The sequence below is a fragment of the Cyprinodon tularosa genome, unplaced genomic scaffold (genome assembly GCF_016077235.1).
Source record: "Cyprinodon tularosa strain WSP-4 unplaced genomic scaffold, ASM1607723v1 ctg180, whole genome shotgun sequence".
NCBI lineage: Eukaryota > Metazoa > Chordata > Actinopteri > Cyprinodontiformes > Cyprinodontidae > Cyprinodon > Cyprinodon tularosa.
In genome coordinates this window covers 958,063-983,819 of record NW_024038609.1, presented here as the reverse complement: position 1 = coordinate 983,819, position 25,757 = coordinate 958,063, and the positions used below count along the sequence as shown (strand labels likewise).

General features: G+C 44.8%; 1 protein-coding gene across 1 annotated transcript; it reads right to left on the bottom strand.

Moving 5' to 3' along the window:
• Positions 1-158: 158 nt before the first annotated feature.
• On the bottom strand, positions 159-25,552 carry LOC119781644 (transcription initiation factor TFIID subunit 4-like). The gene is made up of 15 exons (XM_038282187.1): positions 24,491-25,552; positions 20,195-20,355; positions 20,010-20,093; positions 18,240-18,407; positions 18,043-18,165; positions 17,861-17,950; positions 14,917-15,108; positions 14,734-14,809; positions 14,552-14,657; positions 11,407-11,576; positions 10,902-11,032; positions 6,524-6,655; positions 6,356-6,412; positions 5,461-5,583; positions 159-504 (listed from the first exon to the last, which is right to left on the bottom strand). Exons 1-15 carry the CDS (start codon positions 25,449-25,451, stop codon positions 346-348), a joined length of 2,733 nt encoding a protein of 910 aa, XP_038138115.1. The 5' UTR covers positions 25,452-25,552; the 3' UTR covers positions 159-345.
• Positions 25,553-25,757: the final 205 nt, after the last annotated feature.

Here is a 25,757-nt window from a genome sequence, read left to right as displayed (position 1 = left end):
GATCTCCTCCATCAGAACCAACCAAACTGTCCCTGAGTGAGAAAACATGTCTCTGGTTCAGTTCTGAACAAAACGGTTCAAACAAGCGTTTGGGTTTTATTCAGGAAGATGTTCCCATGTCAGGCTGAGAGCAGAACCAAACGTTTGTGTCGTTTTAGGTGGAACCAGATCATCCCATCTGAGCGGATAAACACCTACAGAACCTTAAACACGTTTCTGCCCTGATCCACAGAAACGGCTCTGATTGGGGGAGCTCTGCAACTGGGCCAGCAGGGTTGATGGAAGATCCAAAGCCTCAGTCGGAAACACCAGCAGCACCACAGCTGGACCAGCAGGAGGCGCTTCTCACTTCAGCAGGGCCTTGTAGAGCGTCAGGGAGCGAGCCGTGCTGCGGTCCTGCTCCAGACACAGGATGAAGTCCCTGAGGTTAACCCGAGTGATCCGCTGCCGGAGCTGCTGCCGGGATGAGGAAGCAGAGGAGCTGGAACCGGATCCTGTTGTCACCTGGAGGGAGGAGGGGGGGGTTAGAGACTAGGAGCTACAGGAAGATGAAACATGTTTGTCTATAAACCAGATGTTCTGCTGCTGATCGTGGTGAGCTGCTGCTCTGACGCCATCCAGCGATAGAATTCAAAGGCAGAACTCAGATCAGTGCACGGATTCCTACCAAACAGAACAACCTGATCCAAATAGAGCTGCTGTTCCTGAAGGAACAGGTTCCATCACAATCAGCTCTGAGCTGAAACTACAAAGATCCTGTGTCCATCAGGAGGCACCACCCCCTCCATATGCTGCAGGTTTCAGACCCAACTGGAAGCTTTCATTTTCTCCTGCTGCTGTCTTAACAATCAGGCTTCAGAATGATGATGCTTAAGACCCCTTAACATGCAGAAACTTCTGATGCTTCACCCAGTTCAGAGACCGCTCTATTTTTTAGGGGGTGGACTGGTTTCACAAACCACCTCTCCCATCATCATCTCAACAGAATCAATTAAAACTGTTGTCAGAATTTAAGAAGTTTAAACTGGAAAATCACCAGCAAGTGTGAACTGTGCGTCTGAACTCCACCCCCCTCTAAAAGAAAGGGCAGAGGCTTTTAGGGCATAAGCAGCCCCCACCGTCAAAAAGAGGGCCTTGAGCTAATATCTGCTGATCTGCCTCCAGGGTATGGAGGGCTGACGGGCTTCATGAGCCCCCATTAGTCCCCAAGGCAGACACTGACCCCCTTCTGTTGAGGGTGGGGCCATTATATAACCGGAGGGGCCGAAGAGGAGGGGGTGGGGGGTCATGGCTGAGAGTCCTTGTTCAGAAAAAAAAAAAAGCCTGAACCCTTTTCTGCAGTGGGGAGGGCTTAAGGGCTGGTTATGCCCCTGCAGCAGTGTGTCGCAGATATCTTTGATTTCCTTCCAATACTGAAGCGTGGTCTGCGCGATGTAATTCTACGCTACAACGCAAGAGGGACAATCAGGAACTAGCTGTGGGTCTAGATACGGGCGAGGCGGAAACTAAGTGGGGGCAAGTTTGTCCAAAAACGGAGGGACATGAGGGCGAAAAAGAGCGGGGATCCAGGTGGAAAAATGGTCCCAGCGTTCTCGCGCACCTCACTCTTCTAGCTGGTCCATCTTTACGAGTCATTTCCCACAATGGTGGTCATACAAACAAAACACCAAATAGGTACCAAACAGGAAATACGCATAGTGTAGAGCGGATGTAGAATTGACCAAACAGAGTCCTCCTGTCTGCGGCACTGTCTGCAGTCACCGACAATTTTGGAGAGGTGCAGCAGAATGTCTGCGGCAGGGGCGGGGGCATATTTGCGTTCACTACGACGCACGCAGACGACCTGGTTTCTGAGTATAAATCAGCCATTATCCCGTCTCTATATTAAAAAATCTCCAGTGTCTTAACCCCTTGAACCCTACGGAGCCACCGGTGGGTCCAGCTGCTACATGACCTCGTAATTTTAATAAACCCCCAGTATTGATGTAAAAAACACATTTGGCACAGTTTGGTGACATTTATGGATAAATGTGCCAAAATGGCCCCTCCGCCTAAGAAATTTCTCACTAATACCATTCTAAAATAAATATGATTCATCTGATTGAGTCCAAATTTGGTATATTTTTACACAACATTTAGATTTAAAAGTCTGTACTACTTTTTTGTGCTATAAATAATATTTTGGTAGTATTTCCTCACAACCCTGTCCTCTCTGACCACTTTCTAATAACCTTCAGGATTACTTTAACAGAGTTCTCCTCCCCCAAAAGAAGGTTCAATTTTAGTAGATCTTTATCAGATAGTGCAGTTATACATTTTAAAGAATCTGCTTCACTTTCTCTCTGCTCTGTGTCACTGAGCAGTGCTGCAGAGTGCAAAAGCTTAGCTTATTCCCCTTCACAGGTTGATGATTTTGTTGATGGGGTTGCTAGTTCTCTGCGTATTGCCTTAGACAACGCAGCTCCTTTGAAAATGAAAACCGTTAAAAATAGAAAGCTTGCTCCTTGGTTTAATGCAGAGCTGCGTACTTTGAAGCAAAATGCTAGGAAACTGGAGAGAAAATATCGCTCCACAGGCCTGCGAGAGTCCTTCCTAGTCTGGAAAAATGGTTTACTGCTGTATAAGAGGACCCTTTTTAAAGCAAGAGCAGCATACTTCTCCTCATTAATAGAGGAGAATAAGAATAATCCTAGATTTCTTTTTAATACAGTTGCCAAACTCACCCAGAGCCATAGCTCTGTTGAACCGTCCATTCCACCTGCTCTTAGCAGCAATGATTTTATGGGATTCTTCATAAATAAGATTGATCTTATTAAAAATAAGATCATAAGCACTCCTCTATCCGCGATTGTACCTGAGGTAGTCATGGAATCTGAACTGGGTTTAGACTGCTTTGATCCAGTTGAACTCTCTGAATTAGCAAAATTATTGTCTTCATCTAAGCCTTCAACTTGTATGTTAGATCCAGTTCCAACCAGGTTATTTAAGGAGGTATTCCCTTTAATCTCCTCCTCCATTTTAGATGTGATTAATCTATCTCTGTTACAGGGATATGTACCTAAAGCTTTTAAGGTTGCTGTAATTAAACCTCTGCTTAAGAAACCGTCTCTTGACCCAGATGACTTGGTCAATTATAGACCTATATCCAATCTTCCTTTCTTATCCAAAATTCTTGAGAAAGTAGTTGCCAAACAAGTTTGCGATCACTTCCACCATAATGAACTTTTTGAAGAGTTTCAGTCTGGCTTTAGAGCTCATCATAGCACTGAAACAGCTCTGGTGAAAGTCACTAATGATATTCTCATGGCCTCAGAAAATGGACTTGTATCTGTGCTCGTCCTGTTGGATCTTAGTGCTGCATTTGATACAGTTGACCATAATATTATTTTAGAAAGACTTGAATATTTTGTTGGAATTAAAGGAACAGCACTAGACTGGTTTAAATCTTATCTATCTGATCGAATTCAGTTTGTTCATGTTAATGATAGATCTTCAACACGCTCAAAGATTACCTGTGGAGTACCACAGGGATCAGTGCTAGGACCAATTCTCTTTACTTTATACATGCTCCCAATTGGTAGAGTTATTAGACGGCATGGGATTAATTTCTACTGTTATGCTGATGATACCCAGCTATATCTGTCTATAAATCCAGATGAAGCTAACCCATTACATAGATTACAGGCATGTCTTGAAGACATAAAAACCTGGATGACTCTTAACTTTCTGCTTCTGAATGCAGACAAAACAGAAGTTATAGTCTTTGGACCAGAGTCTCTGAAAAAGAAACTGATTAGCCAGTCACTTCATTTGGATGGGATTAAACTGATTTCAGATAATAAAGTAAAAAATCTTGGCGTTATTTTTGATCAGGACCTGTCATTTAAATCCCATATCAAAGAGGTTTCTAGAATTTCCTTCTTTCATCTGAGGAACATTGCAAAAATTAGAAATATCCTGTCCAGGGGTGATGCTGAGAAACTAGTCCATGCATTTGTTACTTCAAGGCTGGACTATTGTAATTCTTTACTATCAGGAAGTCCACAAACTGTAGTTAAAAGCCTTCAGCTGATCCAAAATGCTGCAGCCAGAGTTCTAATGAAAATTAAAAAGAGAGATCATATCTCGCCTATCCTGGCTTATCTTCATTGGCTTCCTGTTAAATCAAGAATAGAATTTAAAATCCTTCTTCTCACATATAAAGCCTTAAATGGCCAAGCTCCATCTTATATCAGAGATATGATTGTTCCTTATGTTCCTAACAGAGCACTTCGCTCTCAATCTGCAGGTTTACTAGTGGTTCCTAGAATTTCTAAAAGTAGAATGGGAGGCAGATCTTTTAGTTATCAGGCTCCTCTCCTGTGGAACCAACTACCAGTTTTAGTCCGTGAGGCAGACACCCTGTCTACTTTTAAGGCTAGGCTTAAAACTTTCCTTTTTGATAAAGCTTATAGTTAGGGTGGCTCAGGTTATCCTGAGCTATCTCTATAGTTATGCTGCTATAGGCTTAGACTTTTGGAGGACATAGGGACCCCCATTTCATCATTCTGCTTCATTCTCTCTCTGTTCTCCTATTCTGCAGAATCTGTTAGTTCAATCTCTAACCCTCTGCTCTCTCTGCTTTTCCTCAGAGTAGCTTTGCCTCGTCTGTTCCTGTTTGGCTGTGACGTCATCCTGGAAAGAAACATCAGCTGTGCTGCTTCTATCAACACCCTTGTTTATAGATGTTGGAGATCGGCCTGTTTTCCAGTGTGATCCTGTTTCTCTGACCGTGACTGAGTGGATGTGCTCTCTTCGTCCTCTGGCATGGGAGCTGCCTTGGAGCTCGTCTGCCTGGCTGTGTGTTTCCTGGACGGGGCCGCCTTTTACAGCTGCTTTTTGTATCTCTGCTTCTGTCTCCTTGAACCCCAGTCGGCCTCGGCAGATGGCCGCTCACACTGAGCCTGGTTCTGCTGGAGGTTTCTTCCTGTTAAAAGGGAGTTTTTCCTCTCCACTGTCGCTACAAGCATGCTTAGTGTGGGGGATTGTATTTGAGTCAATGCAATCAACTGGTTTTCCTTAGATAGAAAACTTTGTATCAATTTGACTGTATGATCTGGTTGAACTGTAAAGTGCCTTGAGATGACATGTGTTGTGAATTTGGCGCTATATAAATAAACTGAATTGAATTGAATAGTGTTTTGCAATGTTTATTTCAAAGAAAATTTTAGCGAGGTTCAAAAAATGCAAAATATTTTGTATTTTGTCCCTAATATTTCAGGCAGGGTCAAAGCTACAATGGTGCTGACACCAGAAAACCATTCTATGACATCTTACCTTTACAGACGTACCAAAAGTTTCTTCTTAAATCTAATAGCTTTGAGGCTATAAGTTATTTACTTTTGTGTGTTTTTTGTCAGGCAGAAATTTATTTATACTCCCTTAGGGTGTAAGAGGGTCAATGACTGTGAGACCAATTACCTCACTGCTTCCTGAAGCTCCGCCTCCTGAGTCCAGCTTCCGTTTTTTTCTCGGCCCGATGGCGGCAAGGGCCGTGAGGTTGGCGTCTCGCTGTCGCATCTGAGCCAGTTCCTGCTGCTGCATCTGAGGACAGGAAGTTACAGGTTAGGACAGAGACCCAGTGGTTTCAGGAGCGGTTTCCCTTAGGCAGAAACTTAACTAACCTGACTGGATAAACTGACTGAATAGTTTCTGTAAAAAGCCTCTAGATGAAATTCGTTGCAATCTTGTGCTGTATAAATAAGCTTAGCTGAAAATGCAACAAGAACCTGTCCCTGAGGGTTGATTTCCAGCCATATTTGCCAGCTGCAGCCCAGAACCCAGAATCCAACATGGCCGCCATTTATATCAAACAGACTGAAGCTTTTATACTGTTTATATTTTGGTTTCCTTAAACCAGGAATAGACACAGCTGAACTGCCTCTGTCTGAACGTGGTGAACACAGGAAAAACAGACTCTTTAGCTTGTTGTGCTAACAGTAGTTAGCGCTATAAAACGACATCATCTTAGACCAATATAAAGCAGTCTGAAACTCCTCTCCCAGAAACACTGGTTATGGTGTTTTTCATCTTCGGCCTAGAACAGGGCCGTAAGCTACGGGTGGAAGTTTACGCAGAAATACTTTGTTGTTTATCACTATTTGGTCACTTTTCTTCAAATAGCTACTAAAAAAAATAGGAGGACAAACATTAGGAGGGCTGTGGTGCTTTCAGGGAACCTCAAAAACTTGTGTTCTTTATGAAGAGAGGACATAAACCTCAATCATCTTAAATATTTTCACAGTTATCATGAAGAAATCCTTTAAATTTCCTGTTTACTGTAGTTTAAGGAGAAGACAGAGAGAATTAGCCGTACCTCTTTAGCCTTCTGCTTTAGTCGAGCCTGCTCCGGATCCTCCTGCCGGGCCCGACTCTGAAAGAAGAAAGAATCAAGTGCTGTAAGTTTTTTTTATATTTAGATGGTTAAATAAACAGGTGGAAACATCTGTGGAAATGTGTTGGTTGCTGTGGGAGCGTTTTGTACCTTGGCAGCTTTCAGCAGTATCTCCCGCTCCTGCTCATCTTTCCGCTGTTTCTCCATTCGCTCCAGCGCCTCAAAGAACCGTAGCTGGGAGCGAACGTCCGACGTCTGCTCGTAGGTCATGTTTCCTTCATCCTGAGGGAGGAAGACCATGGAACGTTTAAACACACACCGTGCCGACTAGGGGTGTAAATAATGATCGTTTTGTATCGATGCATCGATCCAAAAGCCGACGATCCGAAGAGAACCAATTCATGTTTTTTTTTTCCTCCAGCCTATTTTTATCCATTTGCTCCTGGGCGTAATTCTCCTCCTGTGCTGCGGTGGCGCTAAACCTATCTTGCCCTCCTACCTCGCTTCCTGGTTATACTCTTACAGCAGTGTGTTGCAGTGAGCTTGATGCAGACATTTTTAAATTATGCTCAATATTGAAGCGTGGTCTGAGCTACACACTGTGGGTCTAGATACGGCCGAGGCGGCGAGGAAGTGGGGGCGAGTTTAGTCCAACGACGGAGGGACATGAGGGTCAAAAAGAGCGGAGATCCAGGTGGAAAAAGGCTCCCAGCGTTCTCGCGCACCTCGCTCTTCTAGCGGGTCAAACTTCACGAGTTGTTTTCCGCAATTTCGTTCATAAAAACAAAACAAGCCGGCCTCCTGTCTGCTGCGCTGTCTGCGGTCAGCTACAATCTGGGAGAGGTGCAGCGGAGCGTCTCTAAAGGGGGCGGGACGTCTGGAGACGAGGTATTGCATTGCACTCATTGCACTGATTTTGTGCAGTATTTTTGCAGTATTTTTTTATGCAACTTTTCTGCTTCTGTTATTTGCTGTTGTTTCTAAAAAAAAAAAAAAATGCATAACGATATTACAGCTTTCATTGATTTATTTCAAACTTAAACCTTAAAATTAAAAAAAATTAATCGAATCGAATCGTGGTGTATTCTTGAGTATCGAAAATAATAGAATCGTTGGGTCAGGAAATCGATACTAAATCGAATCGCCCTGATGGATGTGATTTACACCCCTAGTGCCGACGCAACCTTCAGCATGAATTGATCTATAATGTCTGGATGAGCCAACCAATAGGGTTTCACTTATTCCCAAAGAGAAAAACTGTCAGGAATCCGGTCAAAAAAGAGGACCTGTGTCTGAACAGGGCAGTTTGCAGAACGGCAACTTTTTAACACCCTGATCCACATTAAAAACTTCATCAGCCTTGTATTATCATAGTTGCACAAAAAACTTCCTTCCATCAGGTTTTAGTAGCACCAACTCAACCAGACTCATTTCTTATGTGCATAAATTAAAAGACGGTAGAATCTAGGAACGTCTCCCTTTTTTTAAGTTATTAAGTACCCTAAGGCTCTAATGTTTCTCATGACGGCACGCTCTTTCTCTGTGCACAGCAGGCATCTGTAGATTCTCTAAAACTCACATCTGTTTCTGTGCGCTAGCGTCAACTTTTGTCTCTTTAAAGGTGGAACCCACCAGGGAAAGTAAACTGCCTTTGATTGGCTACATATCAGGAAATCCCACCTCTTCAGGCAGCACCATTTACTTCCTTTGCTAGCACCGTTAGCACAGCATCTTCAGGCTAATCCCTGCTATATTAAAAAGAGTTTATTTGAGAAGAAGAATTATACATTTAAGGCATTCACTGATGTTTTTTTGACAGCAGTATGGCCGTTTCTCAATATGTGTACTTGTGCGTTCTCATATGCTCGAAAAACGTCATCAACCTCAGCCCCTGGTACTGTTCCAATTCAAAAGAACAGCAGACCGAGAACGGACAAAGTTAATGTAATTGCCAGATTTTCAATCTAAGTGGACTCAGTCAGTACCTTTCTTCTGGACCCCATCCTGCACAGGCATTGAAGGCTCACAGTGACCTGGCCATGCCTTTATATCCTCGGCCCCCCAACAAACAAGTGCGAGAGCATGGACCTGCCCATTTCTCCTCGTGCACGCTCGGTTTAAAAGTTGTTCTCATAGCTCATACAAGCTTAATGTGTCCTAATGTCCGCTCTAACCCCTAAATCCCTCAATCACTATATAAAGCGGGGGACTCTATAGCGAACTCAGTTAACTGTCCATTTGGACAGATGATCACTACTTGTTACTCACCTGTTGGTTACGTAACTGCGCCATCTTTGTTTTTAGTCGCTGCTGTCCGGTAGCGACCCAGAAATAAAACATAGCCTCTATACCAGAGGTAATCAATTAAAAATCAGCGAGGTCCGAATACAAGAAAATCCTCACCAGTTAAGGTCCGGAGACATTTTTCATTATAATCTGTTACTTTAAATAGAGTTTAAAGTTTTTTATGTATCCATGTTATACATTGAATTTTTAATTAAAAAAATATAAAAAAAAAAACAAAAAAAAACAAGCATTTTTCTATTTTTAAATCTAAGTGTTTTTTGAAGTAGATAACATCAATTGTTCAGTTTGGTATATAGAAAATGTCCTGATTCACATATTTTATAAAACAGCTGAACTGATCGTTCTTTGTTTTTTTTCTTTTTTCTGTCTCAATGTTGGCAGTGGGCTTTAGGCTGCCCTGCAAGGCTTTAAACCTGGGTTTAAATGGAGACTAAGCCATTCTCAAGCACATATCAAGGAGCTCATTTTGAGCCTGGATCCAGATTTATTGTTGATTCTGTTCATGGTGGAGAATCCTGCTTCACAGCAGCAGGTTGAGCCAAACATCCTCTAAATGTGCAGGGTCATCTTTGAGCACGCCATTTCACTTTTCTTTCACCAGTTTACCACAGTTCTTCCAGCAGTCCAAACTTTCTCTGCTCTCTTTTTCTCATCTTCTTTCCCATCGCCGAGCTTGCCACAGGTTTGCCTGCTGTGTCTAAAAGTAGCTAGCCCTAGCTACTAACCCTAACTAGCAGCAGCAACCCAGACTGACAGCAGCTCATTGGCTAATCTGTATAACGTTTAGCCTGGTCCCGGGCGCTCCAGAGGGCTTTACCATATTAACAGGAGAAGTGGCACAAGTGAAGTTAGACACTGCCGTTAGGCAAAAAGCAGTAATTTATAAATGTTTTAAATCAGGTTGGTCCGGATTAGCCAGCAGGTGGGTCTGGATCCAGACCGCGGTCCGCTAATCTATGACCTCTGCTCTATACCTTTAGGTGGCTCTCATATAAAACTGCCTTTTGACAGGATTGTGATCTACAAAGCCTACAGCGGAGGACGCCTCCCGCTGCTGTTCGGTGTGAAGACCCCAATCTACCAGGAGCGTCGCGGTATCCTGGGCTGCTATGAGGGGGTTTTGCTGGAGGCCATATGTGCTGCAGCATCATGAGCTTCACCAAGCATATTCAGCAGGTTTTACAACATCAGAGTCACTACTATGCCATTCAGTGCTTTTAGCACCACCCTCTGGTGGTCAGTAGGGGTGAAATACAACAAAAGGTATTAAAGGCATACTATGCAACATTTTTCAATTAATTAATGTGTTCCATAACGTTTTGGATGATTAAATGAGTCATTTCAGGTTGAACAAAGGTATTCTCGGCCGCCCTGGTGGTCTGTGGGGGAAATATCGCACTTGCAATTGCAGGAGCCCTCGGCCCGCACCCACAGGCTCAGAAGTCTCGCGAGAGTCGGTCTTGCTTTACGGCGAGAACTGCTACACGCCCCCAGTGAAAGGCATGCTCGTTGCTAGCACAGTGGCGATATCTGTGCAGTTATGATGGCGGAACCAGCGAGAAAACAGCGAAAGCCCATGTCGGAGCAGGCAAGAAAGAGGAAAAGGGCTCCGGACAGAGAGAGGAGTCGTACACCGGTGAACATCGGGCAAGTTTTTTCCGAATGGCGAGAGCTAAAATAAAAAGAAGGCTGCAAGGCTGACGGGGACCTCGCGTTTCTGCTGATGCAATTGTAAGTAACATTGGAATGGTTTCTCTCTCTCTCTGTGCATGTTCATACTTTCACTGTGTTAGTCATTCGTTGCGTTCGCCTGTCTGCTAAGCTCAAAACAACCGCAACTGGCTTGACAGAGAAACCAGGAGAACAGCTGTGCATATTTACGACAGTGCACTTTTACTTTCGCCCTCTGGGGGGAGCCTCGCTGGAAAATCAACACCGGTTGCATAGTGTACCTTTAAAGTAACCATGGTTCTATGGATAAATGCCAAAGATTCTCTGTCCCTAAGAATCCATGCTTCTGTGAGATTCTGTAGAAACAGAGCTTTGAACGACACCAGTATAAATATATATAGCTACTGAGTGATCATCCAGGTAATTATGCTCGAAGGGTACATTCACTGGTTTCAGCACCGCCCTCTGGTGGTAATTCATACAACTGTAGTAACGTATGCGACTTTCGTTTTTCCATGTTTTGTTTCCACATTCTCAGTGGTTCTCTTACCTTCGCTCCGTCTGTGCGGTGCTGGGCGATCACAGAAGCTTTCTCCAGCAGAGAGCGCAGTCTGGACTCCGTGGCATGTGAGATGAGGTTCACCACATCCAGCGGCACCTCAGTCACTCCAAGCTTCTTGGCTGGGGATAGAACCAAATGGAGCCATTAGAACAGAACGCTCCAATGGCCTGAACACAAACAGAGAGTGAGAGCAGGTCTGCAGCCAACAGGAAAAACAGGAACAGTTGGAGAAGCTTAGAATGAAGGAGGTGACAGAAAGAAAGCACAGAATGGAGCCAATTCTTCAGATCCTCCTCAGAAGCACCAGTTACAAAAAAAAAACCATCACACAAAAATCATTTGTTCGATCACTGATGAAGAAAATGAAACACTGGTAAGAAATTAGATTCATAAACTAAATATGAAGCAGGTTCCAAAGGTGCAGTGGCTCCCCCTGCTGGTAAAGAGAAGTATAAACCAGTAAAAAATGTAGCAGGTGGGTGGATGGCCTCACCTGAGTCCAGGATGCGGCGGTGCAGCAGGCCTGGTGGCAGGAAGGATTCGTCTTTACAGGACCGAATTTTCGTTCCAACCAGCTCGGAGCTTGTTGCTAGGATACGGGCGTTTTCCTCGTTAAGGTTGACCCCGGCCATCGACGCCACGTCATTGATGTCGTCATCATCTCTGTAGACAGTCAGAGAAACAAGAGTCGGTCAGGTTTCACTGTATTAAACAGACAGTCCTGTGTTGCAGGTGGTTAACAGGGTCAACTGTCCCAGAGCCAGGATCAACCAGACCCTTGGTGTTCATCTCCAGACACAAGTAGAATACAACTTTATTGATCTTACAATGCAGAAGGTACAGCCTACAGTCAGCTTTTACAGGGTTTATGCAGGAATGAGTAACTCTAATTTAATGCTTTTTAATGCTCTTAGAAATTATTTTAATCTCATCATTTTTACCGTCAACAGGCTGCAGCCATCCTCGTTTTCCAGCCACTTTTGTTGAAATTTTTCATTTCCCATTCTCTAGCTTTTTCTCCGCCTCGAGCTTTTTTTCCCCAAGATACGGCTTTACTATCAACCAGAAGCAGTTCCGCACAAATATATCGCAATGTGATTATCGTGGCATAATCACATTTAATGAACTTTAATGCCAATTAAAGCCTTAATTTAAAAAAGAATGACTTTTAATGATATTTAATGACCCGTGGAAACCCTGTTCTACTCTGGTGGAACTAACAGTGTCAGCCGATTCTGAACCTGAAAAGTTAATATTAGGACGGGTCGATTTCGTATGGCTTAGAGATGCCATGTTTTTCTAATTTGCTTTACATTGAAGTGACTATGATGTTCACTGCTGCAGCTGCAGGGTCAGGCTGGAGGTGATCTGCTGTCTGTAGAAACTGAGCTACTAAAGAAAGGTTCTGGGCAAAACACGTTGGGCTGTAAACATGTCACACAAGCAGAAGTCCACAACCAGCCTGCAGCAGGTTACACCACAAAGGTGTAAATGGGACATTTCTGAAATTAATTGTGGAGCATGAATCAAACTGATAATCACCTCATTTTTTTTACATATTTATTTAAAAAAATAATAATAATAATACATCCACACAGCGTCTGGTGTAGTGAGGGATAAAAGTATCAATTTTATGGAAAAATGTAGTTTATTTATTCACATATTTTTTACATTTTGACAGAACCAAAGCTTCTACCTCTGATTATGGACATAAACGTCAAAGGATTCTGTGGGGGTGGGGGGTTTCTAATCTGAATGGGACTTTTCTGGTTAAATACAAAAAACCCAATCATTTAAATAATTCAGATGTTCAAGGTGATCTGCAATTAGATTTCATTTTCTGGAAAGAAAACACAACAGGAGGCCAGAAAAGACACCAAAAAACTTACATTTTATACATAACTTTACCAAATATTTGACTGAATTCTTTCATAGATTCCTCAATTTAAAGGCACACTATGCAACATTTTTCAGTTAATTAATGTGTTCCATAACGTTTTGGATGATTAAATGAGTCATTTCAGGTTGAACAAAGGTATTCTCGGCCGCCCTGGTGGTCTGTGGGGGAAATACCGCACTTGCAATTGCAGGAGCACCGACCCGCACCCACAGGCTCAGAAGTCTCGCGAGAGTCGGTCTTGCTTTACGGCGAGAACGCCCCCAGTTAAAAGCATGCTCTTTGCTAGCGCAGTGGCGATCTTTGTGCAGTGCTGCTTTCACACCGGACGCAGCAAAAGCAGCAAAATCACGTCTGCTGCTTCATTTTTACTGCTTGTACCAGTTAGTTCTGACGCGCGGCTGAAGCAGCTTTGCTGCTCTGGCTGCGCGGTGCAAAAGTGTGTCTGACGCGCGTTGGATGGAGCTTCACTATCCTTTCTCTGCCTTGCAGCTATATTTGCTGTGATCAGTGGGAATAAAGTAGTTTTAATATGTTTTTAAGTGAGAAAATACACCTGAAAACGTAATCAGTGCAGTCAGTTCATTCAGATTATCATCTTGCCTTCAATATTTTTTCTGTCGGAGCCGCTCAGACCCCCACATACCAGCGGTGCGCCGACAGTAGGAATCCCTTCATCAGCAGCCTCTGGCCGGGTCGCCTCCTCGCGGTTCCCCGCGGCAGCTGGTAGGTGTTTTTCATCTAAATAATCCAAACTGCATATTCTGCCGGCAGATTTCTGCATTTTAAGTTAATTTAGGCGTCAATAAACTGTTTCAGAGGAGTGATCATAGCGCTCTGATCATCAGCGCTGTCTCTCTCCCTGCCAGCTACCAGATCAGCTTCTCTGATTGGTTGACGCGGCGCGTCGAGCAGCAAAAATTAAATTTTTCCATCTCGAGCAGCAGCGCGTTTGCGGCACGTCACGCGCGTCAGATGCTTAGTCATTCGTTGCGTTCGCCTGTCTGCTAAGCTCAAAACAACCGCGCCTGGCTTGACGGAGAAACCAGGAGAACAGCTGTGCATATTTACGACAGTGCACTTTTACTTTCGCCCTCTGGGGGGAGCCTCGCTGGAAAATCAACACCGGTTGCATAGTGTACCTTTAATTACCACATTAATTTATTAATCCATACATTAGATGTAGGCATTTAACATGTAAGACTAAAGCCAAGGCTATTATTTGGTTCAAATATATACCGTAATAAACCACAAAATGGAAAAGAAAATGCTGATAAAAAATGAACAGAGCTAAAACAGAGACCAGCTCAGACTCCGTAAGCAGTAGTTTGGGGACCTGCTGCCCTCTGCTGGTTGGTATCGGTTCTACATGATTGATGCAAAGTAAAGTTCCTGCAGTTTAACTGCATTAAAGCTCGAATCTGCAGCAGGATGAGCCTCATCAGCATGAAAATGTAATCACCCTAAAACTGCAGGCTGGCTGTTACTATAGCAACCACAGTACTGCTGCTGATTATTTTGGCCTTGCAGTAATTCGCTTTAAGAAACATTAAAACATCTAAATGGTTAATTAAGCTTATTTTGCCGCCATCAGGTGAGCCTCGCAGTTTCTGAAGCTCTACAATGATTAAAACATCAGACAGTCCTTCAACCGGACAACGCCGATAGTCTGAAGGTAATGATCATGTTCATAAGTTAACCTCCACCTGTCTGGTTTATTACGACCGAGGATCAGACTCACCTGAAGGTCCCGCCCCCTGGGTCGGTTGGCTTCTTCTGATGGGCCGGAGCTGTCATTTGGAGAGGAGGTTTCCCCGCCATGGTGGACGGCCCTCGTAAGAACGTGGCTGGGCGAGCAAAGAATTCAGGGTGAGAGCAGATCACCAGTAACCAGCCCAGAGTTGGCCAAGCATCCAGCCTCACCTTGATGTCTGAGCGGCTGACTGAGGACCACAGGAGAGCGGCTCTGGATGGTCTGGACGGCGGATCTGCCCACAGCCTGGAGCAGAAACCAAATCATCATCATCATCGTTTCAGAACTCATCGCTGCAAGCAGCACCCAGAGAATGCGACAGAACAGCAGAGCTGCGGATCAGCTGAGCGTACCACGGCCGGGTTGGTGACAGGTGGGCTCATGCGGACCGTGGTTCCCGTGACACCGACGGGAAGCCGCGGCCTGATGGTGGCTGCGGTGACAGAGCCGGGGGCGACCGGAGGCGGGGCTGAGGTGGTGGGCGGAGCCGGCGTCAGAGACTGCTGGCTGTTGAGGAGCGTCTGGCGCAGAGCAGGGAGGCTTTTCTGAGGACCAGAGGAAGCTGCTGGTGAGGGTTTGGTCAAAATATCTCCAGATAAAAGATTTTCAAGTCAAATATGACCAATTTTAACCTCTAAATCCGTTTATACTGATAATCCCTGAATACATCGCCCTCCTCCATCACTAAACTCTACTGTTTGGGAACATTAAGGTCATTCAGCTGGAGTGGAGTCAAATACAGGAGGACCATCTCTGCTCTTAACTGGATCATTACGTCAGAACAAATGTAAACATCCCTGCCAGTGGAAGAGAAGAAGAATAAAATGAAAAATAAATAAATAAAAATCAGCAGAAACTTTCCATGAGAGGAACCTCTGGATTCTCCAAACAGCTGCCGTGCTGCGTTCAAGTCTTCACTATAATACTTAAGACTTTTTCTGGAGTCTGATGCTGAAGCTTTACTCCGACCTTAATGTGGACAAGCATCAAAGACGAAGCAGCAGACGTTTCTTTGCTGCTCAAATTTCTTTCGGTGGGAACGTAGCATTAGAGCTAAATACAGATGTGAAAGATCATTAATATTCTTCTGATTAGGGCTGCAACTAATGATTATTCTGCAAATCTGTTGATTTTTTTCCATTAATCGATTAATAATCGGATATCCAAAGGCTCCCTAAAGACTTTTTACGAAGTATATATATATATATATATAAATAAAAGAAAGGAGAAATTGGATATATTATCGAATTTTCTGGATTAAAAAGATTAAAAACATCTATAAACGAAAAGTTTGATCAATTCTAATAGTAACATACCGTATTTTCACGACCATAAGGCGCACCGTACTAAAAGGTGCACTCTCAGTTATGTGTCCCATTTCTGTATTTAACACACACATAAGGCTCACCGGACTATAGGGCGCATTTTTTATATACAGGTACATGTCCTCTACTACCTTTAAATACCTCTACTGCGTATTTTAAAAATACAGCGGGCCCAAAACTGAGTATGACTGTGCTTTATTCATGTATTTATTACAAAGTATTAATCAAACCTGCGAGCTGGCCGTGAGACAGACACATCGCAGATGACACAGCGCTGTGATCACTCCTAAATTAACTTAAAATCCTGAAACCTGCCGACGGAATATGTTCGCTTTTATTGCCGGTATCCTGGTGCCTGCAGTTTAAATTATTTAGATGAAAACACCTGCCAGCTGCCAAGGTGAGGCTGCTGTTGAATGGATTTCTACTGTCGGTGCACCGCTGGTATGTGGGGGTCTGAGCGCCTCCGACAGAAATAGATAATCTGGATGAACTGACTGCAATTAAGTTTTCAGGTGGCCTTCTCACTTAAAAACATATTAAAACTACTTTATTCCCACTGATCACAGCAAATATAGCTGCAAGATTTAGATTATTTAGATGAAAAAACACCTGCCAGCCACCGCGGTGAAGAGGAGGAGACCCGCCCAGAGGCTGCTGTTGAATTAAGTTTTCAGGTAGAAAAATAGAGCGGGAGCAAAACTGAGTATGATTGTGCTTTATTCATGTATTTATTTATTAATCGAACCCATCAAAGTCATCATCCTCTGTTTCTGAATTAAACAGCTGCGCTAAATCAGACATGCCAGTTTCCCCTTCCTCGCTGTCAGTCACTTTCCGTGCAGCGCGGCTCCTCAGAAATAATGCCGGCTTTTGCAAAAGCTTGAACAACAGAGCCAGCAGACACGTTAGTCCAAGCATCTACAATCCATCCTCAAACGGTGGCGTAACTTGCCCGGCGCTGCCTTCCACTTATCCTGAAACTGTGGTCTCTGTCGGCCATCCATCGCTCCCACGCCGCTCGCAGCCTTACTTTGAACGGCCTTACACCGATGTCGAGCGGTTGAAGTTCCTTTGTCAGACCCCCCGGGATAACGGCGAGCACAGCGTTCATTTGATTCACCTTTTTTTTCCACATCGGCTGTGAGATGGGCACGCAGCGATGGTGATGCGTGGAAAAAAGCACCTGGTCTCCTCACATACACCTGCCTTTCATCATCTCCAGCCTTTTTCATTTGCGTTAATGTCATCAGAGCGCTGTGTCTGTCTCGCTGTCAGCTCCCAGATCAGCTTCTCTGATTGGTTGATGCGGCGCGTCCAGCAGCAAAACTTCAATTTTTCCATCTCGAGCAGCAGCAGCGCGTTGGCGGTGCGTCAGATACTTAAACGCTCCCGAGGCGCTGCGGCTGCTGCTCAAAACGCGCTTTTTCAACCATTGACTTTGCATGTAAACTCGCTGCTTCTGCTGCACCTGCTGCGTCCGGTTCACACCGATGTCGAGCGGTTGAACAGCGAGCACAGCGTTAATTTGTTTCCCCATGTTTTTCACATCAGCTGTGAGATGGGCACGCATGGAGTCACATATTAACAGCGATGGTGATGAGTGGAAAAAAAAAAACACCTGGTCTCCTTACATTCAGCCACTCTTTCATCATCTCCTCAATGAGGTGGTCTCAAAAGTCGCAGTTACAACACACATAAGGCGCACCGCACATTTTGAGGGGGAAAAAAGACGTTGAAGTGCGCCTTATAGTCGTGAAAATACGGTAATAAAAGAGTCATTAAGCTAACAATGAATTTCTCTAACCAAATATGTTAAATAATTGCAGTTATAGCTATCAAAGAGTCATTTATTATCCATATTTGGATCTGATAACCATCTTTAGCCTTTATTAACTCCAGATAAAGTTAAATAACTGCGGACGTCTGTTAACAATGAGGTAGTCTGTTGACGATGAGAGCAGGACGGTACCTTGAGGAAGGGGATGAGGTAGGGCTGCGGGGAGGACTTCAGCTCATCCTGCAGACGAGACGTGAACTCCTCAGGTTCAATCTTGGCGTCCTAAACGCAGACAGATGTGTTAAAGTGTGAAGAAAAGAGTGGAACGGAGACAGATGTCCGTGCACGTGAACTTTTAAGATTTAACCTCTTACCAGCAGGTCCTGAACGAGGGCCTTCACATTCTTGGACGTCTCGGGGGACGGGGAGTTGTGGGACGCCAGCTTGATGAGGGTGGACAGGAAGTTCTTGCACTTCTTCACGTTTTCCTGCATCTCCTGCTGGGCACAAACACGTGTGAAAAACCTGGAGAATAACCCGGAACAAAGACAAGAACGTTGAAGGGGCCGACCTGTGACACCACGGTCACCCTGGCGCCGGGCGGCGCGGCGGGAGGGGGCGTGACGGCGGCGGCGACGGGCGCCTGCTTGGCTGCGGGCGTCACTCCCGCTGTGATCACCGTGGAGGCCTTCTGAGGCGCCGCCATCTTCACAGCTCCGGCAGGAGAGACTGAGAGGGGCTTCAAGAGACAGAAGAAGACGGTCAGAACCACCGTAGAGCTTTGAACCTTCAGACCCGATCTAAACAGACTCAGAACCTGTACAATCAGTAGAATCTGTGACATTTTGTGCAGTTTAAACCCAGTATTGATCCAGATGTTCTCTTACAGGTTACAGAAGAGAAACTTAAAATCTTATCTCCATATTTCATGGTGCTAGGAAGTAATAATAAAAGTGACAACAAAGAAACAAACACTTCATTAGTGTTTCTGCAATATTTCTAAGATAAATTCATCCCACAGCAATCATAAAAATCAGCCACATTTAAAACAGGCACTTCTTAGAACACCCATTAGATAAAGTCTGGTTGTTCTTACTGAACACCCCAAAGTAGCTGCGTTCATTGCATCCTTTGAATTTATCGAAAAGAAGAAGAATAGAAAATCCATAAATTCTCACTTATCATTTTGAGATTAAATCTAGTTTTTATCACAATGAGAAATGTTTTACTACATCGATGAACCATACGATGAATGCCAAGCCCTGGAAAGAAACCTGGGCCACTTCTCAACATGTGTACTTGTGCGTTCTCATGTGTTCGTGAAACGTCATCACCCTCAGCCCTGGTACTGTTCCAGTTCACAAGAAGTTGAAAATCGAGAACGGACAAAGTCCCTGGATGCTGTTATCTCCCCTCCCTCTTTACCCAGCATGCATCAGAGCAGACGTGTCCGTTCTTAAGATTGATAGCTGTCCCAGCATGCACTGCGGTAGCTTCCAGTGGAGCGCTCACTGAGCTCAGAGTAAAGGGCAGATTAAACTTCAGCATCCGCAGACATCAAATGTCGCTTGGGTCTGGTCGCTTCTGCACCATCGGGTCTGGAATTTCTAGGGACGCACAGCAGTTTCTCGCCAAAGCGCAACGGGGAGCCTATTTGAGAACTTCGGCGGATGGTCACGAGAACTTTGGCAGCGCCGGCAGGAGTGTTTATCTTCCAAAGATGGATCTAGAGTTGCTAGACATCGAAGAGGTTAACAGGTTCTGTTAATGGAGTTGGCAAAAAGACCGATTAACCTTTGGTCGTAGTCGTCCATTGTAGTTGTTCTTTGGCTTTTAAAATTCGCGCGCCCCGGCACCGAATCGAGAAGCAAGACCACACAGACAGCTGGAAAGGCGTACCAAGGACCAATCACAGCTGCTTTTTGTCTGCCCACTTCCACTTGAGATCTGCACGGGTTTGTGACCGATTGAAACGATTTTTTTGAGGTGAGCGACAACTTTTGCAGAACTTCAGTTCTTTTTTTTGCGGTTTTTATGGCACTAATGGCTTGTTTTTCTGACAATAGCCTAACAGGAAAGGGAGTATGAGAGAGGGGAAGAGGCAAGCGGGCCGGCTTCGAACCCGGGTCGCCCACGCCGAGGACGTATATGGGTCATGCGTGCTAAACACTGCGCCGCCTGCATGCCCCGTTCACAGAGACTGATTTGACGGTTCCAGAGGCTACGAGTCAGAAGCATAAATCGGCCTTAACTCATCTGCCTTCCTGAGGCGTCTGTTTTTGTGTCGGACTGTCCGACCCGGAGCTGCAGCCTGTTCTGTTGTCACAGCAGGAGGACTTACCTGTACAGAGGTGGTGGTGGGAGACTGGACTATTCTGGTCGGAGCGGGTGAAGCCAGCCGGACCGTCTGCGGCGCCCCGGGTGCCTGCAGACCACACAGACGGATGACGGTGATGATTTTCAGTCCAATTCTGATGGAATCACTCAAAAGCCTAAACAACACTGCTCTGATGGAACCAAACTCACCGTGGTGGCGGTGCTGACCCGGATGGTGGGTGTTGCCAGCGGTGCAGTGGGTCTCTGGGTGACCACTGTCTGACCCTGCTGGAGCTTGGCCTGAGCCTGGGCCAGAGCCTGCTGGGGAACCAGAACCAGCTGACCCGTCTCAGTCCGGACCAGAACCATACCTGCAGGGAGGATCACAAAGTAGCGTCATCCTGAGGCGGTGATCCCAGAAAAGGATCCATCTACAGAACCGACTGGAGCAAACTGAACAACCATCGGGATGAAACCCGAATTGATCAGAACTGTTTAGGGCTAAAAGTTATGGAATAAGGAACAACAGGGATGTTTACAGTTAGAGAGAAAATGAAGGAATTCAATCATTTCTGTCTGCAGAACAAAAGCTCATCCCTCTGATGAAGCACAGACAGATCAGATTTAAGGTTATTAGAGAGGAACCGGTCCCTGCAGTCCAGTTCTCTAATCATATGAGGTAGTATCATGGTATGGGATGGGATCAGTTCCCCTAAAGACGTTCATTTCCACTTCTAAGGCAGCAGCGTTAAAGCAGAAGGATCCAGCATCTATTTCAGCGGCTCTAAGATCACATCTAAGGCAGGAAGGCCCACATGTTCTGCAAGGAGACACAGTGACCAGATCTTTTATCTTCTTCTGAGAAGAACCGGGTCTAGTTTTAAAGTTCTGGGGGAGGAACTAACGGGTTCAAAGCAGAGAGGGAGCTGCTCCATCCAGCATCCACGCAGCGGCAGCTCAGAACGTTCCTGAATCCCCTTCAACGAGCCCGAGAGCAAAAATGGCTGGATTTAAAGGAAGTAGCAAGATGACACTGAATCTGGCCTCAGTTTATGATAAAGAGCCATTAAACCGAATAAATTAGCATGAAACAAATATTTAAAACTGCACCATAAAATCTCAGAATTTCCACACCTTTAAAAAAAGAGACACTGACGCATCCTGGCAAAGCCCAAGAAATCTCTATTCTAGATTAGAAATCTCTAATCTGTCTATACCTACTTTTATTCTTTATTTTATAGTGTGGCTGTTAGAAAAGGCTTGATCCAGTGATATTAATCAAACAAGTTTATCGGAGCCATCAGTTTGTGGAAGCTCAAACAATTATCAGCAACAACAATTAACTGGAAATCTGGAGCTTTTAGAGGATCTGGACGAAGTGAACCGGACCTCTGTTCCCCACGTCAGCACAAAACAATCCGAATAAAAAGGATGTACCGTAAAAAAGAAAGACAAAACGAGAGCAAAGAAATAAAGAAAACAAAAACTGTAAAAAAAAAAAAATCCACATGGCGGCTGATCCGATGACCCAAACCTGAGCTGTTACTAGGGGCGTCGATCACACCCATCATTCGATTCAGCATCAATTTCCTGACCCAACGATTTGAGTATTTTCGATATTACAGAATACGCCACGATACGATTCGATTAATTGGTTTGTTTCTTTTACCTTACAGGCTACACCAGGTTTCCAATTTTTAATAAATCGATGAAAGCTGTAATATCGTTATGCATTTTATTTGAGAAACACCAGCAAATAACAGAAGTAGCAAAGCTGTACTTCACCTAGGCCGCTAAAAAACCGAATTCACTGAAAAATAACAATGCCTCTGTGTTTACCAGTGGTGTCAAAAGAACAAACATTTGTTACTTAAGTAGAAGTATAGATACTGCGGTTTAAAAACACTCTGGTAAAAGTTAAAGTATCAACTTGACTTTTTTACTCAAGTAAAAGTGAAAAAGTATGTGCTCCAAAAACTACTTAAAATATAAAAGTATAAAGTAACCTTTTAAATAAACAGCCAGATGCCACTATATGAATTGAAAGCTCAATTTTTTGACTATTTCTAAAAATTCTCTGAGATAGGGCCAAGGATGAGGGAGGTCTGGTTGGTCTCCGTCTCCCGATACGCTCTCGCCTGTGTCCGACCTTTCAGAAATTTCAACATCTTTTTCTGAATCCTACATTGTAGCATGGCATAGACAATTCACGTCAGCAGTTTGAAGAACACCTGCTTGCTTCTGATGATTTCCTTTAGCTAACCAATGAGTGTTTGCGTTCTATGACTCATCCAATCACACTAGTTTTCACTAGATGTGGGCGGAGCCAATGATCTGCAATGGATGGAGCACATGAGGTGAAATAAATATTTATAAAGATTAAACCGAAGCCAAGAGTAATGAGTAACGTTTGTTTTAAAAATGTAAGGAATAGAAACTACAGATACTTTTTTGAAAATAAAATGAGTAGAAGAAGAAGAAAAATAAGTAATGGAGTAAAGTATAGATACCTAAAAAGTGTACTTGACAGCTCTGGCGTTTAGGTGACTGTGTGTGCATGGGGGAATAGGCCAGTGGCTAAAGGAAGCGAGGTAGGAGGGCAAAATAGGTTTAGCGACACCACAGCATGAGAGTAAGAATTACATCCAGGAGCAAATGGATAAAAAAACAGGAATCGATACTACTGCAGACGTGTCGATGCATCGGATCGTCAGCTGTCTGATTGATGCATTTAAACAAAACGATTATTATTTACACCCCTGGCTGTTATGGGTCTGAGTTTAAACAGCCTGTATGGATTTTCCAGCTGAAGTTAAAGGAATAGTACACCCAAAACATGATTAGCCTTCATTTTCTACTCACCCCCATGCTGAACAACACTCTGTAGTACTTTTTTGATATCTCAAATGCATCTGGAGATCTGGGAGGCTTCTTGCTGTCTGCTGACATTCAAATAATGGAGGTCTATGGCGCCCGAGGCAGAAAGGTCCATAAAAGTCCTCAAAAAACGTGTCAATATTCCCCCATACTGCTCGTCCAATGTATTCCAAGTGTCCTGAGTGGGTAGCGTCCAGAATTTACTCGAAACTAAGTCATTTAGAATGTTTTTAGAGCATAAACAGTAGTGTATAGTAGTAGTGTGTAGTAGTCTAAAAGCGCGTTCACGAGTCTACGGAAACCGGCAGACCAAACCAGACGAAAGTGCGCATTCAGCTCGGCAAAGAACTCATGCTCTTCTTCAAAACTGAAGTCCTCAGACATTTTTCTTTCGATGTTTCTTTCTTTGCACAGGTAAACAGCACATTTCTTCTTCTGCGCTTGCATTATCGGCAGAGCAGACGCTGAATGCGCACTTTCATCTGGTTTGGTCTGCCGCGGTTTCCGTAGAGTCGTGAACGCGCTTTCAGGAAATCCTATACACTACTGTTTATGCTCTAAAAACATTCTAAATGACTTTGTTTCGAGTAAATTCTGGATGCTACCCACTCAGGACACTTGGAATACATTGGACGAGCAGTATGGAGGAATATTGAAACGTTTTTTGTGGACTTTTATGGACCTTTCTGCCTCGGGCGCCATAGACCTCCATTATTTGAATGTCAGCAGACAGCAAGAAGCCTCCCAGATCTCCAGATGCATTTGAGATATCAAAAAAGTACTACAGAGTGTTGTTCAGCATGGGGGTGAGTAGAAAATGAAGGCTAATCATGTTTTGGGTGTACTATTCCTTTAAAGGTCCTGATCTCTAGCCTGGGGCAGAACCATCGGATCAACAAGCAGAACCTTTGGATCGCTGGGATTTTCCTCTCCCATCCGTCAGGTGAGTTAGCAGGTAAGTCAGAGTCTCCAAGGAGGCAGAGACCAGAACCCATCATCCCACTGGGTGAGTCTACGCCCCAAATCATCATCATCTGACCCATTAACCCTTTATAGGGCACTCAGTGAAATACTTTGGAAATCCAAATTTCAAGCCAATAGTGCAAGACCTTATTACCTTTGTAACATTCAAGACATATGGATGTTTTTATGGTAAATTTAAGATATGATGGTTAAATCAATTAAGAAACACCAACTTGCCCAAATATATTAAGAAAAATAACAAAAGTTCTTCTTAAGTGTCATGAAAAAACATTATTTTGGTACAACATAACATTAAAGGCATTAATGATGATACTGGCATTTACATTTTTTTAGTTTTATGAACCTAAATGCAATTGTTAACTAGACTTATTAACTTTTTAACTTTACTTTTTAACTTTTCAATTAATTTTTTTTTTTTTTCCTTGTTAACTTTTTTCCCTTTCATCTTAATCTACAGTAGGTAATATATAATTTAATGGCTCATCTAATTGGTCAAATGCCAAAATAAGCTGTGCAGCCATCTTTGCTGAGTGACTGGATATAGATCTTGTGCTTCTAGATCTCACTGAGGGGGGGACTCCATTAGTAAGGGGTATGCCAGTGATCAGATACTGTAACTTGCCCTATAAAGGTAAGTGTGCCCACCTGGAGGCATGGTGAAGCCGGGGGGCAGCTGGATGGTGGTCTGCTGCTGAGGCCGGACAGCCAGGGTGGTCTGAGGAGCAGCAGCCCGGGTGGTGGCGGTTATCAGCCCGGCTCTCTGAGGCTGGATGGAAGTGGCCCCTCCAGGGGGCCTCACCACCGCCACCCCGGGCTGAGCCACCCCGTTGACGGTTGATTTGACCGCAGAGCCGGTCTGGGTCTGGATGATGGAGGCCTGGGCTGCAGCTGGAGCGGGCGTGCTGGTCACCAGCATCTTGGTGTGCATCAGAGGGTTGCTGTGGTTCAGGACCGGAGTCGCTGGCAGAGAGGGGGAAACCTTTGGCTCCAAGCCGTTCTGGGCGGTACTGATCACAGGGCTGGGGTGGCCCAGCAGGGTCACAGCGGGGGAGCCCGCCGGGGACTGAGGGGGTCCAGGCTGGGAACCCAGGGAGCCATCGGGTGGAGCGGGAGCGGGTGAGCCCTCCACCTTCGCGGCTACCGGGCTGCCGTTTAGGTTCTGCAGGCTGGGAGAGGAGGTCCGGATGGTCTCCGCCGGGCTGGGAGCCAGGACTGCAGCCCGGGGGAAGCTAGCAGCGGGCTGGCTGCTCAGAGTTACCGGTCCGGGTAACGCGCTCAGAGGGGGGGCTCCCGCCGCCTGCAGACCGGCCCCGGTGTTTCTTATTGTCCCGGCGGAAGAAGAAACGGTCTGCCCGGATAAAGGCAGGCTGGCGCCCGGTTCCCGGGTCGACCCCGCCGTTTGGTGCCCTTGTTGAGGCTCCGAAGACCCCGCTTTCCCTGAGAGGTGGCCAACCGCCGCCACGTCCCGTTTCCCGTCCGGATCAGAAGCAGCGGGGGGTTTCCTGTCGCCCAGCTGGGACTCCAGGGAGCCCACCAGGTCGCTAACCGCCTTCTCGTCCACCTCGGTGGACAGCATGTCCTCCAGCGGGTCGGGGGCTCCCGCCATCTTTGATACTTCGCTGTTGTGCAAATCGGTTTTTAGAATATGCGCATGCGCCAAGGATCCGGCTGCTTTCCGAACATAGATCTAGTTCTACTAAACTTTATTCGAAAACTGGGAGAAGCAGCGTTTGAACCTTGTTTTTCTGACGCGAGATCAAAATGATTGATTAGATTTAATTAACAGAAAGGAACCTTCAGCTGATGTTCCAAATAAGACGTCTGAATGTGTTATAGTTGTAAACATAATGCCAGTGAAATAAAATTAATCCGATTAATAATCACATGTAATAATTTATTTATTACATTTGGA

Bases quoted from the DNA above. Each gene is read 5' to 3' on its own strand.
- LOC119781644 (XM_038282187.1), bottom strand. From the start codon at position 25,451: ATGGCGGGAGCCCCCGACCCGCTGGAGGACATGCTGTCCACCGAGGTG. The intron at 20,094-20,194 runs GTGAGTTTGGTT...TGTGGTCTGCAG, and splicing joins GGGTCAGCACCGCCACCACG to GCACCCGGGGCGCCGCAGAC. The intron at 14,658-14,733 runs GTGAGGCTGGAT...TTGCTCGCCCAG, and splicing joins TCAGCCGCTCAGACATCAAG to CCACGTTCTTACGAGGGCCG.